The following is an 18188-nucleotide window of genomic DNA, read 5'->3' as shown; positions in this document are numbered from 1 at the left end:
CTTGATGAATTGACCAAGGTGCCCAATAATGTTCATGATGCATCCATGCATCTGAATCTGATTGGTTGTTACCTGTATGCCCTCTGATTGGTTGTTACCTGTGTAACCTTTGATCTTTCGGGTGATATTTGATCTTATAGCTGGTAATTACTGGTTGGATGTGACTGCCAAAGTTTGGTGAGCGCTGTGTTGTTGTGTATCATATTCATATCATACTTAAATACTCAAAGATGGCATGGAACTTCAGCAGCGCTTCTCTGGCTACTGCAATCGCAATAATATTTCTCACGTTGTTGTGGAAGATGGTGAATTACCTATTAAGTAAATCAAACATTCCAAGCCCTAAAGGAGATTGGTTTATAATCGGGCATCTCTTTGAAATTAGGAAAAGCAAAGACATCATCGAAACAATCGACAATTGGGCGAGAACGTGTGGACCGATTTTTCAATGTCGCACGCTTGGGATATTTGGTAAGTACGTGGATAATGAATGTTGTTGTTGTTCCGAATGTGTAGTATTGCCATGCATTAAAAGAATAGGCTGCATCGAGCGCTGTATAAGGCCCGTTTCACACAATTTTATCAATATAGAGCGTTAAGTAGGGATTTGACCTTTCACCCATGTTGCAGTTGCCTGTCTTTGATTTCCTGGTTACTTGATGGTTGGGCAATTAAGGCCCAATTTACACTAAACCCAAATAAAACTGAGTACGGGTACCAATTTTTGCCGTGCCTTGCCGATAAATCGAGTGAAGTGTAAACGGGGCTTAAATCTCACATTTAAACCGCCATATATCTCAGCGAGATATACTTATCGAGATTACATGAGCCCGCGCCGTAGATCTATAGAGATTACATGAGCCCGGTTACCGAGATAACTGTGGTTTACCCCGTTTACACACGACTGTCAAATTAGACGCGGATTCGGCCTCAGATTTGGCTTCAGATTGGGCCTCTTATTGGGCCTCAATTCAACTGTGTTCAATCACACAAAAGTAGAATTTGGTTGTTTAATAATAACTTTAATAATAAAGGTTTTTTAGGCAATAAGTTTCCGTTGTTTTGTGTCCGTCGTTCCACACTGTTGAACAATATGTAAAATAAGGAATTACTAAAGAGTTGTATCTACAGATGTACGTATATGAGGTACTGAAGAGTTGTATATACAGTTGTAGCTACATAATATATGTAGTGCTAAAGAGTTGTATCTACAGATGTACATATTATATGTGGTACTAAAGAGTTGTATCTACAGATGTACATGTATGTGGTACTAAAGAGTTGTATCTACAGATGTACATATATTGGTAATAGTTGCATACTCAGTTTAACAGGGTGTATAAAAAATAAGACCTGCTTAATTTAAATGCCTGTCAATTTTCCACGCCCACGGGTGCGCAAACATGCACAATCGAATATCGTAACCTCAGGGGTACCTCTATTGTTTTTAATCTTTATTAATATATGCCTAATAATGTAATATCAAAGGACACGTCTTTACCACTCTTTGCAAATGACTCTAAGTGTTTTCATTTGATTCTTGGACAGAATGATGGGGATGAATAATTTATTCATATATGGTCACAATCTTGGGGAATGGAGTTTAATATAGTAAATGTAAGATTCTTAGAGTTGCAAGGATTAAATCTGTTACTGAGAGGGATTATTATCTTGGAGGAGTAAGGCTAAAACGAGTAGTTGTTTAAAAGGATCGTGTTGGTGTTTTGATCAGAAAAATGTAGACAATTTTGAAATATTTAGTAAACTATAAAGTTACCGAAACGTCGGAGAATCTTGCAAATATGGGTACGTTAGCATCGTCAGCTAAAAACAGCAAATTAATTCGCCATCGTCAGCAAATTTAACCTAGAAAAACCACTGATCTGAAATAAGACTGGATAACGCATCTATAGAAGGCAAAAGTGAAGCCGGAAGTGATCCGGCTGCCACCCGATTCAAAGCCCCCACTTTCGTATAATTTAATATAGATTTCTATTACAGAACCGTAGTTTTTTGCGTTTTTTGCTTTGTTCACGTCTCTATCCGGGCCAATTTTAGAATCACAAACATAGAAGCATAAGAGAAGAAATTTGAGCAAAAATTTGAAATATTTTGACTTCATAACATTTTTTGCTCAAATCTCTTCTTGTATGCTTCCGTGTTTGTGATTCTAAAATTGGCCCGGATAGAGACGTGAAGAAAGCAAAAATGAAAAAAGCTACGGTTCTGTAATAGAAATCTATATTAAATTATACGAAAGTGGGGCCTTTGAATCGGGTGGCAGCAGGTCACTTCCGGTTTCACTTTTGCCTTCTATAGATGCGTTATCCAGTCTTATTTCAGATCAGTGAGAAAAACAGGAGAGGTGTTTGTGAAAACCTCATTTTGGCTTGTGCAAGCATGAATGACTTGTTAAAAATGAATTTTGATTTTATGGAATGATTTAATGCATGAATGATTGCTTGGGTGATTATATATACGCTAAAAATGGTCTTCGGGTAACTGCAAAGGAAAAACGCACCGGAGTCAAATCAGGACTTAATCAGTGACGTAACTACAACGATAATTGTGGGGGTGCATGATGGAGAGGGGGATGAATATTCATCTATTCAGTTCTGCTTGACGGATTTCTTTTGTAAGTGCAACAGCTTACAATCGAAATCCGTCGAGCAGAACTGGATATACTTACTATATGTTTGATTACAGTGAATATTCACCCCGCAATTATCGTTCTAGTTACGCCCTTGACTTAGGACGATTCTATGCGATGTTTTCATCACTTTATAGTATGCAAAGTAGTTCAAAATTGTTTACTTTTTCTGATACACTCTGTATGGCAAGCGTTTGTATGATGAAATTGCGAGCAAAAAACACGCGATGCTGACTTAAGGCGATTCTCCATTTCGTTCGCCCCGCCCGCGCGGCCGAAGCGCGCTTTGTTTTTCAGGCCGGTCACGGTTGTATAGCTAGAATTTCAAAGGCCGCTTCGCCCGCGCGGGTGAAGCGGACGGTAATGGAGAATCGAATGTTCCATTCGCTATTGCGCACGCGTCGGTAGAAAAAGTTAACCCTGGAGGCCAAGACAAAGTGTTTGACCTGCAAGAACAGGGCCGTAGCCAGACCGCTTAATTGGAGAGGGGGGCGTACAAAAGAAATCAGTCGAGCATAAGACGAATATATGAATAACACCCCCCCTTGGGAACACATGTCTCCAGGTTCTCTTAGGCTTGACAACTTAAGCGTTAACGGTAAGCTCTATGAGAAGTAATATCGATTTTATTCAGGAATGAAGACTGAATAGTCGTCGCTATCAGTTTTATTGAAGCTTATTATTCCGGTGCCAGCGACGGAATTGGAAATTCGCCCCGGTTTTGTTTTGTTGTTCTTCTTGTTAATTTTTTTATTTTTCGTCGTCGCAAGTCTGAAATAGCGCGAAACATTCTAGTATTTGAAATGTGTATGTAATCGTGTTTATATACGTTCCAGTCTTATCTCTCAAGAGTTGTGGTGTACAGCTTTGGCTAATTTTCCGGTTTATTGCTTGCGATGCGTAGCATAGCAAGCTTTAAAATGGGCATTTTTTTTTTTTTTTTGTTTTTATTTTTTGGGTTCTAGATAGTAGACCTCCGCTCGGCCACGGGGTATAATTATTATTCAGCAACTCATTATTATTCAAGCGACTGATTATTATTCAGCCAAAAGTCTTACATCTTTTAGCTGTTTGACCTCCCCCCCCCGGATATTTAGTATCACACCATACAGTCGTCAGTTTTTCGGAGTTTTTCGTAGCTTCCGTCACAGTCAAAACACGACGCTAATGATCTTTCATCATTCTTTCATCAGATATACGTAACGCCTTCGTATATATTACCGTGACTATTGTGTTTCGGGTAGCTTGTGGGAGACATTTAGCAAGCGTGCGTGTAATACAGAGCGCATGCGTCGTTGTAAAACATCAAGCGTTTGCACTGGACTTCGTTTTAAAAGGCTTTTTGTTAACTATAGACTAACGTCTATGCTCCCTGTACGACACGATTTTACATTTTGCAAACAATGGATAGAATTGTCTGTTCGGAGGCTTACAGTTATCTGGTCGGATGTCCTTTCAGCCAGCGAGCATTGACGACATGACCAAAGTTGGTTGAAACGCGTGCCTCTATCCGCATTCACATGATTTGTTGTTGTTTGGTTCTGTACCTTTACCTTATTTAGTTGCTGTGCTATTTGTATAGACTTGGTCATAGCACTCGGTCAAAAAACACTACAGGGGTCCAAAATTTTAATTGCAAAAAAGCTGAAGAATAAAGTAAAATTTTGGATCTATAATTCTCATATTCAGTTTGTAGCATAACTTGTCTCGGAAAAGTTAAACCGATACAACTGAATAGATTCTGCTTAGGCACTGAATACAATTGATGTTTATAGTGTTGTTTATTGTACAGACCAAAGACCTTCAATCGGAGTCCTTTCTATATTTATATACCATTTATTTGTACAGTAATTCCTAGTATTTGCTGGAGTTCATGGTATTTTTGTGTATTAAATTCAGAGTATAGTATAATACATCATTTAAAAACAAGCATCACTGAAGTCACTGAAGCTCAGTGAAGTAGTGTGACTTCCTCTATTTATTAACATAACTGTCATCTTTGGCATGGATTATGGGAGTGGGATACGTTTGTTTACGCATGCATGTGATGGTACATTAGAGGAAATAATGTGCGTTGGCATTAGAATCTCTACATTGACGTTTATAGCATCGTAAAACTGCATGGCCACGTATACCACGTATTAACACCAGTTTAGACTATGTGTAAAACAGCAATAACTATTCAAAGTTTATTAAAACAGCCTTTTGAACGCCAAAACTTGTGAACATATTTCGATATATGCTTAGTGTATATATTATGATCGTGAAGCTGTTTGCCGTTTGTTCAACGGGCTCATTACTATAATAGAAGCGGTATATACTCTCCACACGAAGTAACTTCCTATAAGGTAACGTCACAATTACTATAGTTTGTAACTCGCGCTGGCCAAATATATTTGTTGGCATACAACAAAATCAAGGTTTATTTACAGTGAATCTGGTCTATTGGTGAGATTGTTCGCCAAAACCTGAAGGTATGCTGTACAACTACGGTAGTTCATGACTAAAACTCCTTTTTCGGGTGATTATAATTAGTGTTTGTCACTGATCTGGTGTTGGTAGCTAAATATAATTATCCACGTACAAATAAATCATCATGCATGACATATTTAATACTACTTGCGGTCTATTAGCGCGAAATATTATTTTAGCACTCGGTGCAATCTAAAGGCGATTTTCCACTTACAGCGAAATCGTTCGCTAGCGAAATATTTGCATATTTTCTTTTGAATTGAAAACAGTCAAGTCGCACTAATTTATTTATGCTGTTAAAATTCAAAAGAAAATATGCAAATATTTCGCTAGCGAACGATTTCGCTGTAAGTGGAAATCCGCCTTAAGCCTGGGCGGACATTTCGACTCCGCAGAGGCTGTTGGTGTATGAAAACTAAGAACGTAATATAAATGAAAAACAGCATTTTTGAATCAATATTTCTCATTTCCATACATCAACAGCTACTTCTGTAATTGCACCATGTAATCGAACCCTTAGTACAATCTAATTGTGGTGCTATCGTAGCTATATTGTTCGTAACTACAGCCTAGAATTCGCATCGCAAGCTAACGCCAGAGTGGGCGTCTTGTTTACATTTTTGAACAATAGAACTTCTATACTTTTTAAAGTACGATGTGCTTCTTGTAATATACATAACTGCTATTTATAGATAATTAAGCTCGGACAATAGTATTAGAACTGATTGACAGTTAGAGACAGAGAATAATATAAAAAGTGTATGAGAGCGAGAAAAGTAAGAGCACATGAAAAGTAATATATATAATATAGAGAAACAAAATATACAGTTATACAAATCGGAGCAAGGAGTGAGATCATTATACTTCTGAATTTCGTGATCGAACATTTATGGTTTCGCAAGGTATCTAAATGTGAATATTATGAACTGTATTGTTTATGTCAGAAGCTGTATATTAAAGACTGCATGGCACGTTCGCCGGAGTTAACGCCAGAACAGGCGTTTTGTTATAGTATAGGTCATAAGTGCTATGAGTCTGGTGTTATTTTATTTTTGAGGTAAGCCGGTAACACATGTGGTGCAATTTTTAACCAATTCTATATAGGTAAAACAGTCTACGTGGTTAGTGATATTGAAGCTGTAAAACAAGTACTGGTATCCAAGTCATATAAATACGGCAAACCTGGCTCGCTACCAGCTATCCCTTTCCTCCCAACAAAAAGCCTGGTGTTTGCAAATGGAAAAGAACACGTCAGAATGAAGAAAATGATTAAACCCATATTTAATGTGAGCAACTTGAAATCGATGCCTAAAATTTTTGAGGAAAAGGCCAATTTACTAGCAGAGGTAAATAATATTTAACTTGTTTTTTAAAATTCACGGAAATCCTTATAGCTTGTCTTTTATTTTGGAAGTAAAGATATCAAAGAATAAAAAACACAATACCTTTTGAAAAATTCATAAACTGCGCAATTTGAACAATTTATAAATGTTGAATAGGAGTTACGCGTTGTTTCTGAGATTTAATCCTACGAAATTTTCTTTTCAGTATTGGGTAGACACAATAAATGGGACTTCAAAGAGTAACAAAGAAAGTCGTTTGCCCGTGGAAAGCGATTTGTCTCGCTTGACTTTAGATGCGTTAGGTAAATCTGTATTCGGCTGTAACATTAACTCCATAGAAAACGACGATACTTCAGAAATTCGTGCATTTACCGATCTGCTCGATGGTATAAATCCTTCAGTAAATACATTGATGGGACGACTCTTGAGCTACTTCCCATTTCTTCAATGGCATACAGAAAGTCTCGAAAAACGTCGAAAAGCAATGGAAATCATTACGAAACTCGTGAAACAGGTTAGAACAGCAACTATTCCTCTGAATTAGCTTATTGAATTGATATTTTTTATGTAGCTATATAACGTCGTCTACATCCCTAAGAGCGTTATAGTAATATGTTGAACCAAACACAGTACTAAAATGCGGTGCCCGCAATGCTTGCCTAGAAATAAAACGTCCGCTCATTTCTAACGACATCACCAACTTACATTCTCCTGTCGACCGCAGCCTGGTTGGTTGGTACATTAAGGTCAAAATTGCGCTGTTTTAAAATCTTCAGAAATAATATATTTAGGCTAAAAATATTATCTAAAAATACTATCAAAATGAAGAGAAACGTGAGACGAATAAACTGGTGTAGAGCCGGAAACTAGAAAAGCAACGATACAGAAGTCAAGGATTAAGCGTATTGCATTTTTAGTTTGTTTAATAATTTTGAGCGATTTGTCATAAAGTTCGCTTATTGAAACTATACTTTAAAACCTTCGAAATAGAATATATTTGGCTCAATGTACTATAAAATAAATCGTAATGTAAGACCGATCCACTTATTTAAGGACGAAAATTAAAAGAGAAAACCAACGATATGAAAGATATCAAAGACCAAACTTACTATTACTAGTAAAGTATAGCATGATAGTAATTTTGAGCGATTTGTCAACAATTCAATTTCGTTTGTCTTTCAAACGTCATAAATCGCTGCGAATACTCTTGTTTAGTAATATATCTAAGACCTGTAAGTATAATTTCTTACGCTGAATCGAATGGTGGTATTTTTGTCCTTCTTGGGTGCATAAAAGCAGAGATACACGCAATTATCAGAGTTTGAGATTGAAATTGAAAAAAAGAACGTTCCTTTAAAAAAGGAATTTGGCAAACGTACAACAAGATTAATAGTAATAATTAGGAAAAAATTCCAAGCATTCCAAGCATGTCCAAGGAATTTTTACTAGGCGATTAAGGAAACGTATTGATGCGAACAAACAAACTCACAGGCAGAATATAATGCGGTGCCAAACTTGGCGCGGGCACCGCAATGCCCGATGTTGAGTACGTAATCCGAATAGCAAGTCTATCTGATGTGATTTTCCTAAAACGTGTCAGAAAAATATCATCAGATGACCTTGAGATTAAGTGTACCGGTTCTAAGGCAATAGTTTACGCCTCTTTTGCGCTAGGTAAGGTATGATAATTGATGTACATATTAATTAAGAGCGATATTTCTTCGTGCATTTTTCGAGTAGACCCAATCAGTGTAAACGATTTGGGGGAAGGAGAATTTTAAAATTTAAGTTTCATATTTAAATACCGGTCTTTCCATATTTAAATACCGGTCTTTACCTCATGTCTATGCATGGTGTTATATATCAAGGTAAATTGCTGAAATCCGAAAAACCGTTAAATATAAAATGCTGTAGACAAAATGTTACCTCACGCACCTACATTTGTTCATAAAATCTTAAGGTATGGCGCTAGGTTTCTAACGCGTAGTTTAGTTATCGTTAAAAAGCGCGAACGGCGACGATAATTTGACGGTTTTAGTACACCTTTAATCAATTTTATGTGCATGCATAGACAATCGCAGGTAAACTTGAAAAGAAAATCGACCAGAGCACCGCACAAAAGAACCTGCTAGATCTTCTTCTCGAAGCGGTCGATGACGAAACAGGTGAAGGTATGGATGAGGAGGAATTATTTTCTCAGGTGTTTCTATTTCTACTCGCTGGGTACGGAACAAGCGCGACCACCTTGTCATGGATACTTTTTTTCCTTGCCCAATACCCTGAGGTACAAGAAAAACTTCGCCAGGAAGTTGAAGTTACATTAAATGAGAAAGAAGAGTGCTGGGAAACCTATGATTCGATGAAGTACCTTACATCCGTGATTAACGAATCACAGCGTCTTTGTCCTGTCTCACCTCTGTTTCGTAGAGTAGTACTACGAGAAGACAAAATCTTAGGTCACAACATACCTGCTGGTTCCTTGGTTTTGGTACCCGTTTTCTCTCTTCATCGTAAACCAGAATATTGGTCGGATCCAGAAACTTTCAATCCGGAGAGATTTTTGGAGCCAAGTAGGTGACATTGAAAATGTGTTTTTAATTACGATTCATTAATTTTTTAATAATATTAATTTGGCTGTTTTGGTAAACTAACAAAATTACGTAATATATACATCTGTTAATTATGCGTGGAGCATATAGCTAGCTATATTTTATGGTCATTACTAGAAATCACATTAGACCTGGTGAAGAATTGTCAGATTTAGGTCATTTTTAAGGCCTGTCTTACCGCCTGCGATATTCGCGTGATAAGAGCCAGCCCTAGCTGCTTTTAAAAAAACGGAGGTTAAACTTCGGCCTAACTCGGTCTGACAGACATTTCTTAAGATTTTTTCGATTTTTTTATTGTGTTGTCCTTCTAGCTCAGCTCAAAAAATCTCGTTCGGAAGCGAACGGCCACTGCGAAGGTATTTTTTCTCTTGCGGTTGTCTGCGGATTCTATCGGCCGATTGCAGCCGAACTGCGACCTAACCGCAACCGCAGTGTTAGGTTACTTCTGGAAAGTACTTCTGGATGCTGTATTTCAGCTAAGACAGATTACTTGTGTTTTTGACTGTTTCAAGCATTCAAGTATATCGTTATTTACATCTGCCTTGCACGGATAATGCAGTTCTACTGCTTTATTCTTAAGGAAATACTCTATTTTAATCAATTTGAAATATATGACCGGTTTGACAATTTTAGCTGCTTAAAGGGATACGGCAATATAATTATCTTTGTCTATTTTAAAAGAACGTCTTGATTATGTACAAAATTCGTTTACGGATTTTTGTTAACTTTATTACTTCAAATTCAGTGAAGCCAATGGACCTTTTTCATAATGACGTCAAACGCGGAAAGTCTGATGTTACACAAAGTTTGATTGGCTCGATAGTTTTGATCCAGTTAGTATGAAGCTAACTCTCCTGAGGAAGGCCCTCAGGTCAAAACCTCAAGAAGTGTTCTGTCTATTTAGGCAGTTGTTATACCACCTTCGATGCTATGATATTTTTTAAGCGTTAACCCTGCTTTTGACGTCACGTAATTAGATCTCGTTATAAAACAAATGGTGGATATATCTCGACAGTCGATTTTTTTATCGCCAATATATTGCGAAGTAAGAAAGATGAACAAATTTTGTAAAAAGGCTCAATAAGAAGTGCAAATTTTCTTTTCAACAAAACAGAAATACTGTTTTTGTCATATCCCTTTAAAGGAAATTAAGTGCCCTATGTTAAGGAGTAATGACTATAGAAAATACTTTTGTAGGTTTACTGAAACTTAAAGGTAGATTACAGTTGGTAATGTAAACAAACGCTGAATGTTTACATCTGGCATCGCTATAGCTATCTATTAAAATATCCTGTCCTGTCAGAATATTTATTACTATTTTAGTTCACTATATTCCTAAATGAATGAGAGTTTATGCTCCAAGAAATCCAAAATATACGAAATATCGGCAATTTCTAAATTATGGCCGTCCCCCAATGTTATGAGCAGAACCGATGCGCAGAAGCCGCTGTAACCTAGCTGTAAGTGAGTTACGTTTATTTTTTAGATAGACAAGATAATCCCAACCACCGTTATGCATTCATTCCATTTTCCTCTGGTCCTCGAAGCTGCATTGCCTATAGATTTGCTTTGATGGAGATGAAAATCGTACTTTCTATCCTTATCCGAAAATTTTCATTTTCAATGATTCCTGGAATGTCGTTTAAAGGCTCCATGTTCGGTATCTACAAACCTACGCCCAATTTGGAGCTATTGGTGCGAAAGATTGTAGAGTAAGGGGAGATCGAAAACCAAGGGTAGGTCGCGACTACTTTTATTTATGAAGATGTAGCCATCTATACAACTTTAATATACTAGACATTGTTATATAAAGTTAAAGGCATTGTTATATAAGTGCTGTGTATTTTAAATGTGATTGGTACATTCGTAGTCACATGACTTTAAATATAAATGCAGTGTTTCCCGCCAGGGAAATAAGTGAAAAGTTGTTGCCCGCATATTGTCATGACAAAGTAAAAGGTTTTTTTGAAGTGAAATTGTTGGGTAACATGAATGTTTTTGTTCTTATATAAACAACAAAGCATTCAATGTGCACTACCTCGGGAAATAGTGAGTTTTGATTTTCCCTCGAGTCTCAAAACTCGGCAGCATACATTAAGTGTATAATGTACTTGACAATATGCTAGTTGTAATCTCCACTTTTCTATATACTAGCCACTCTTGATCCATAAACGCTTTATTTGTTAGCGAAGAAACAGGGTTGCCTTTTTTTTCAACCATCAAAATTTTCTTAGTTGCATCTCCCCTGACTATGAGCGCTTAGTGAAATGGTGAAACCGAACATATATTTTGAATTGAGATATATAGTATTTATATAGTAAATATAAGTATTTCGTTCAAAATAAAGCGCTGATACTCCATTTTCGGTCCATGAAAATGAAGATATACTTAAAAGCAAGTTCTTGAAACGCTCTCATAAGTATACCATTAATCATTCTGTTCTGAACTTCAACAGGACGTCGGGACCGGTCTGGCCGTTTTTCCGTATAATAGAAAGCACCCTGTGATTTTAAGACAAGAACATTTATCAAACAGACGTCCCTCGACTTAGTCATTTCCAATCTAAATAAAGCATTTTGGTTGAATCTTCTAGCAAAAAGAAAGCTTGAGAAACAAAGGCAAAAGAAAAAAAAGTTGACTCAAGACACAAAAGCACCATGCTTTGATTTATTGAAAGAGAATTTTGTAAGGGTTAAAACATTAATTCATGGGAGCACTTATATCCCACTTGTATTTTTTTAATTTTGACAAAAATCTCTCACCTAAACTGTAAATTGGATTGTCAGCTAATTTGCTTTACGATTCGTGGCGGCTTTTTGAAAGAACCGCGGGTTGGTCCGGTGATTATGGCATAGAAATCCGACTTCGCTTGACCAATCGTGTGTTAGCTGCGAGGATGTTTTTCCTCAAAAGCTTCAAGAAAAGAACTAGGTAAATCATTCCGGTTGTCTAATTGTTAGGACAATTTTATAGCAACTGCTAAGTCGATGGTCCGAATCCTGTGAAAAATTTTTTTTTTCATTTATCTATCGATATATCTATCGAGTTATAATTGGTACACCTGTCGATTTTATATACACAAGCGCCAGATATGAGGTATGCTGCAATTTCATTGGTTGGCTACTAGACAGATATTAGCTCATATCTGTCTAATAGAGAAAGTAAACAAAATGGCCGAAAGATTTGGGGAGTTGAGTGAAATAGAAATCCAAGCTTTCCTATCAGCTCATATACGACTCGAGTTCGCAGAATAACCGTTAAATATTACACCATAAAGACAGATAAGATAGGATCAATAAGCCTTTGTCACGATGACGTTTTTGGGGTACTTTCAATTTCCCAAATGGGTTTAGAAAATTCTAACAACATGAAAAGCAAATTTTTTAGAATCAACAGACCATTTGAAGAATAAATTCAGTTTAAAATTGAAGACAGTCACCATTACGAGGTCTTGCGCTTACGGTTTTGAATAAAGTAGCCAAAAAATGGCGCATATTCCCGATCGTGGTCTACTATATTCGCCGATCGCCGGTTCGTGTGATGTATTGGTATATAAGGACACTGATATCATGTGTTGTAAATGAAAATCTCGAATCCTGTATATATTTTCATTCAGAAACCAAAAAGAAAGGAATTAGATAAAATAGATAGCGCTCGTTGCCTATTACATGTTCTTGCGATTTATTGGTGGAGACAATGGACTCCCAAGTTTAAGCCGATGGTTCGAATCCTTGTTTTTTCACTATGACCTTAAAGAAAATTATTAGGTGAAGTGAATAACCGTCATTGCGAAGCACAAGTTCTTGATTGATTGATTGATTGATTAATTGATTGATTAAGTCTTTAATTGTTTATTATAGGTAATGGCTCACAGCAAACATGTGGGCTTACAATTTACAACTATACAATTAAAAAAGCATATTTAAAAACAGTATACAATTACCCACAAAAAAGTCACACTAAGTTAAAAAGGCACCTATTTATAAAAACTCTTGTAAATCTTGCCGTACGAACCCTTGGTAATTCATAGTCATGTCCACGATTACGTAACTCCAATTTGGGTGGTAACAGGGCGTGTAAGGCGTGATTAGGATCTGTTTTTTTCCATAATTTAACATCTTTAGTATTTAAAATATCCAAAATAGATAATTGATTAAGAAGATATCCATATTTATATGCCCGATTTAAAAATTTATCAATTTGATTAAAATACTTTGAGTAAGACGCGCATCCCCAAATGACCCTTTCTAAGCATATTGATCACTGTCAATAAAGTTTTGCATGGATGGAGCTAGCTCGTTTTTATAAATAGCTCTGTCGAACAGGCGCATTGTTATATTGGTTAAGGAAATAGGTCGCAGCTGTTTAAGTTCGGTAAGGGGGCTTTCTTTTGGGAGTGGTAAAAGGTTTGCCAATTTCCATATGTCCGGCACAGCACCTACTTTGATCGATCTATTAAAGATAGTTGTTATCACTGGCGCGATATGGTAAGCATAATCGTTCCAGAACCAATAGGGTAAAACGTCAGGTCCAGATGCAGTTCTTTTTTGGTTTAGTAACAACTGACAAACCGTATTTACTAATAGTTCTGGAATTCTCGTACCACTAGGAATGGGAGCTGGAGGCAGAGTGGAATAGTCATTATCCAAATTCACTTTGGAAGTAGTCATTCATATCCTTTGGATCAAAAATAGTACTTAAAGGTACCTCGGAATTTGCACGCCCAGTTATATTGTTAACTAAAGACCACCATCTTTTTGATCCAGAACTTTGATTCTTATCATTACCAGAAATTTGCGACATGATAATTTGCATGTATACTAATTTGCATTTAACTTTCAGCATAATGGCCTTCAACTTTTACTATAAAATACATATAGTAAATATACAAAACTTAAAAATGCCGTTGCCTTGGACCTTGCCTACTGTTTGCCGACCTCTAGATCGGTAGAGTAGCTGTTTAGAAACGTTTTGGTGACCAAATTTTTTAGCTTGGGCATTTCTACACTCTGCCAAATTTAAAAATATATTGCTCAAAGTTTTATCCGTGTTCTGTCAACGAACTTATAAAATCGCTCACATTGATTCGAATATTTCGATTCAGGTAGTTGATGAATTGACGTGTAATATACCAAAAAAATTGTTAAAGATATTGTCTTTCGTATTTGTGTATAAACTTTTCTGTACGGCTCGGATTTTCACTGCAATCACTTTAAAAAATATTATAAGTCTTATCAGGAACTTGAACAATACGAAGGCTATACACACATTTGTTCACAATCAGTTGGCCGAACGTAGAAATACCTAAGGTAAGTAATTCGATCATTAAAACGTTGGGAAACGGCTGTTCTATTGACCCAGAGGTCGGCAAACAGTAGGCGAGGTCTAGGAAAACGGCATTTTTGAGTTTTGTATATTTGCTATATGTATTTAATAGTAAACGTTGAAGGCCATTATGCTGAAAGTTAAATGCAAATTAGTATAAATGCAAATTATCATGTCGCAAATTTCTGGTAATGGTTCTTGTTTGACTGCCTAAAGTTGGTTTTCGCGAACGAAGCTATTTATTCTTTCTTCCAGTACGTAATTTCTTTCATTGTCATTCTTACGAATAATACTCTTCCTTAACTTTAAAAAATGCTTAACTATCGAAGAAAAGGAAGGGGGATCTCTACTAGATACACGTGTCCTAATAGTTGAAAAACATTCGTTATAAATCGGCCATATCTTATTATAAAACCCATAATCATTTTGTTAGGACAGATTCCACCGTTAATATCATCCCATTGAACCTCCTCCATTTTTTTGTAACATTCTTAACTTATTTTGGTGTCTCAAATCGCGAAACTCTACCGTTTTTCTTATAGCTTTCTTCTTTATCACAGGTTTAACCAGAACAGCCAAATGGTCAGAACGCACCAAACCTTTCACAGCACTAACCTTATATTATTATTATTATTTATTATATATATATATATATATATATATATATATATATATATATATATATATATATATATATATATATATATATATATATATTTAACCAGGATACCCACATCACCTTATAGTGTTTTTCAGTGTGGTCCGTAACTTCTATCATATATGCAATTTTAAAATACCACATAACAACATATAAAAATAAATGTTCAACGTTTTCTAATAACCATAGACATAGACATACACATACATCAAAAAAGACAAGGACAACGACGTGGACATGGACATAGACAAACAAAAACGTATTGAGACATGCAATTAACAATAGTTATATATGTAGTGTGTCAGTCAATGTCACTTCAGGGACGACTTAAAATGACTCAGAGAGATAAAGTTTCTGATGGAATCGTTCAAGTCGTTGAATTCTTTCGAAGCTTGGTACGTAGGTTTATGTTTACCCCAGTTGGTGTTGACTTTCGGAAGATGAAGGTTGTTACACGACCTTGTGTTGCGGGAATGGACGCTGCTGTTGGTTCTTAGGTTAAAGCCGAAATCGATCAGTCCATTGGTGCATTTGTAGATGAAGATACATCGATGTTTATATCTGCGAGAAGAGAGTGTTGGCCAGTGTAATGTAGCGAGTGCTTCTGTTGCTGACGAAAGAGGAGGGAGGTCTAGAATCAATTTAGCTGCTTTATTTTCCAGGGTTTGTAGGGAATTCATACACTGTTAATTTGAAGGTGTCAATTTAGCACCAAAAAAGGTGTTGAATGAATATGGCAAAAATAACACCCATGGAGGTGCTATTTTAACACCATGGTATAGGTGCTAAATTAGCACCCATGCTCGGTGTCAATTTAACGCCTATTTCGGTGTCAGAATAACACCTTTGGGTGTTCAAATAGCACTAGATATGGTGTTAAACAAGCACACTTTTAGTGTTATATCTAAAGATATTTTTAGCTACTACAATTCCCACATCACTAATCAGATACTGACATAACATTAATTAATGACACATACACAGGAAAATTAAAAAAGATTAATATATTAAACATGGTCACATTTACATATATACAATTACTGATCATGCAGGAATACATACATAAATATTTACATATTTCTACAATCAATACCAAGTTCCTTGACGAATTTTTGGACTGAGACTCTCTTTCTGGCCTGTTGCCCATTTTCCATGAGCACAGCCTCAATAAAAGCGTAAATGTTTGATGCTCCCGGTTTGTATTCCATATTTAGGATATAGAAGCTTCCCACTAATAGGGAAACTGCCTTTAGGATGTTTATTTTTGACACATCGGTAAAAACTTGTCCTTCAACTGCGATTACCAGGGTATCCAGGCCTTGTATATCACCAGATCCAATCAGCGTTGGGTATGTTGCTTTAGTGATTTCACAATCAATAGAGTCGTCATCCTTGAAAAAAGAGAAATATTTAACTAAGTATTTATTTAAATATTTGACAACAATTCCTTAGTTGAGTTACTTAACCCATAGACTCTTCCATTGACAGTACATAAAATCACACGGTGTATGTACGTAAGACAAGAGTATCGCAATAAAATAGGCAGCATTGCAATCTATTTGTTTAGCCATTTTCAGAGATAAGAGTCTTTTCTACTATATATTATTAGGGATGCTATAATCGGAGAGTGGGATAGCCAAGTTTAAATTGTAACAGCAATTATACTTACAGAGCATATCATCAAAAGTGGGTTGTTGCAACTCTTGTCCTTTAGATGATGCTGAAGCAGCAACACTGCAATTGTGCTTTCGATGTCTATTGAAAAAACACACAATATGTTACAATTAATATCTATACACTACAATTGCATATAACTGATATAAGTTGCAAAATCTAAATTTCTGTAAAATTAAACTGTAAGGGTAGTACCTATAAAGTAGCAAAATTTCAACATAATTACCTGCTTGTTTACTTGGCTCGTCAAGCACAGCATTCTTCATTTCATTTAGCAAAGACTTCACAGTCTTGTTTGAGCTGTTTTCTGCCAACTGAAGGATCTTTTTCTCAACAACTTCGAAATTTTGAACCATTTTCTTGACAATTTTTGGGTCTTCCACAATTCTCCCAAATTCTGTCCTTACCTATACATAAAAAAATCATTTTATGCTGCAGGACACTTTCTATGTCAAATAAAATTTCTAACATTAATGGGATTGGAGATAATTAAAAGAACCCATTTAGACCCATATACAGGGTATATGTATAGTACAGTGCTATAAGTAATGAACATGGGCGGTCAGGTAAGCAAAATATCATTGAGCATTAGACACAGTGAAATCATTAATGGCAAACTCCGGCACTCCTTATTTGGGCTTTTTAATGACAAGGGGACATCACTACTTATTGATGGGTAAAACAATCACAATACATATTTTTATACTGACCTCTGACACAAGTTTAAGTGCAGGATATTCCTGTAGCACATCTGTGACAATTCCATTGATTATCTGCTGGCGCCTGTATGGGTAGGTCAGCTGCATCAACTCTTTGATAACGCTTGCATTTCTTTTTGATTTTGCCATCTCTGCTTTCATATGCTTTGTATGTTCCTTGCAAGTCTCTTCAGTTTCCCCATCAGCTAGCTCTGGAATGTCATCCACTTTGCGCTTTTTTAGCATTGGTTCTTGTATAGACCTTGCTGGCTGCTCCTGGTTCTTGACAGCAGGAGTCCGTGGTTTCCTTCTCATGTTTTTGAACCTATTATGGATTGCCATTGACCAAGAACCCTATTTTGTAAATCATGATTAGACCATATGAATTAATAAGATTCACCATTGTTGACAGCATAGAACAGAACCACATTTATACCTTAGTACCACTGAAGATTAAGGAAATAATACTTACAATGCCTGCTCCAAGTGAATCAGCCAGGAAGGGGTATGCCTCAATTATCATGAATGCCACTTTATCCTTTTCCTCTTTGGTTGGGTACATTGTGTGCTGCTTAATTGCATCACAGCACTCCCTAGTGAAGTTATCTCTCAGTTTTCCTGTTAACTTCCCTAACTTCAACTCCTCATTTACAGCAGGAGAAAACTGAAAAGAGAATAGTATAGAATAAGCCCATTAAGTGCCAGAGCTTTGACAAATGCTTATTATTTATATCCATTAGTCAGTCCATATACTACAAT

The 18188-nt window shown here is 36.3% G+C and overlaps 2 protein-coding genes across 2 annotated transcripts; one reads left to right on the top strand and one right to left on the bottom strand.

The window, feature by feature from the left end:
• Window positions 1-131: 131 nt before the first annotated feature.
• On the top strand, window positions 132-10810 carry LOC114540725 (cytochrome P450 3A16-like). Its single transcript, XM_028560851.1, has 5 exons — window positions 132-471; window positions 6227-6468; window positions 6671-6979; window positions 8537-9035; window positions 10561-10810. Exons 1-5 carry the CDS (start codon window positions 231-233, stop codon window positions 10788-10790), a joined length of 1521 nt encoding a protein of 506 aa, XP_028416652.1. The 5' UTR covers window positions 132-230; the 3' UTR covers window positions 10791-10810.
• A 5889-nt stretch (window positions 10811-16699) lies between these two features.
• On the bottom strand, window positions 16700-18093 carry LOC114540722 (sterile alpha motif domain-containing protein 3-like; the record flags this gene model as incomplete). Its single annotated transcript, XM_028560849.1, has 4 exons — window positions 16700-16812; window positions 16958-17138; window positions 17442-17783; window positions 17902-18093. Coding segments are annotated over 4 exons (828 nt in total), but the record flags the coding sequence as incomplete, so codon positions are not given.
• Between the last annotated feature and the right edge of the window lie 95 nt (window positions 18094-18188).

This window comes from Dendronephthya gigantea, unplaced genomic scaffold (assembly GCF_004324835.1).
Source record: "Dendronephthya gigantea isolate DGI-Jeju-01 unplaced genomic scaffold, DenGig_1.0 000249F, whole genome shotgun sequence".
NCBI classification, from domain to species: domain Eukaryota; kingdom Metazoa; phylum Cnidaria; class Anthozoa; order Malacalcyonacea; family Nephtheidae; genus Dendronephthya; species Dendronephthya gigantea.
The sequence above is the reverse complement of the archived record's forward strand: the minus strand, read 5'-3'. Positions and strand labels throughout refer to the sequence as shown.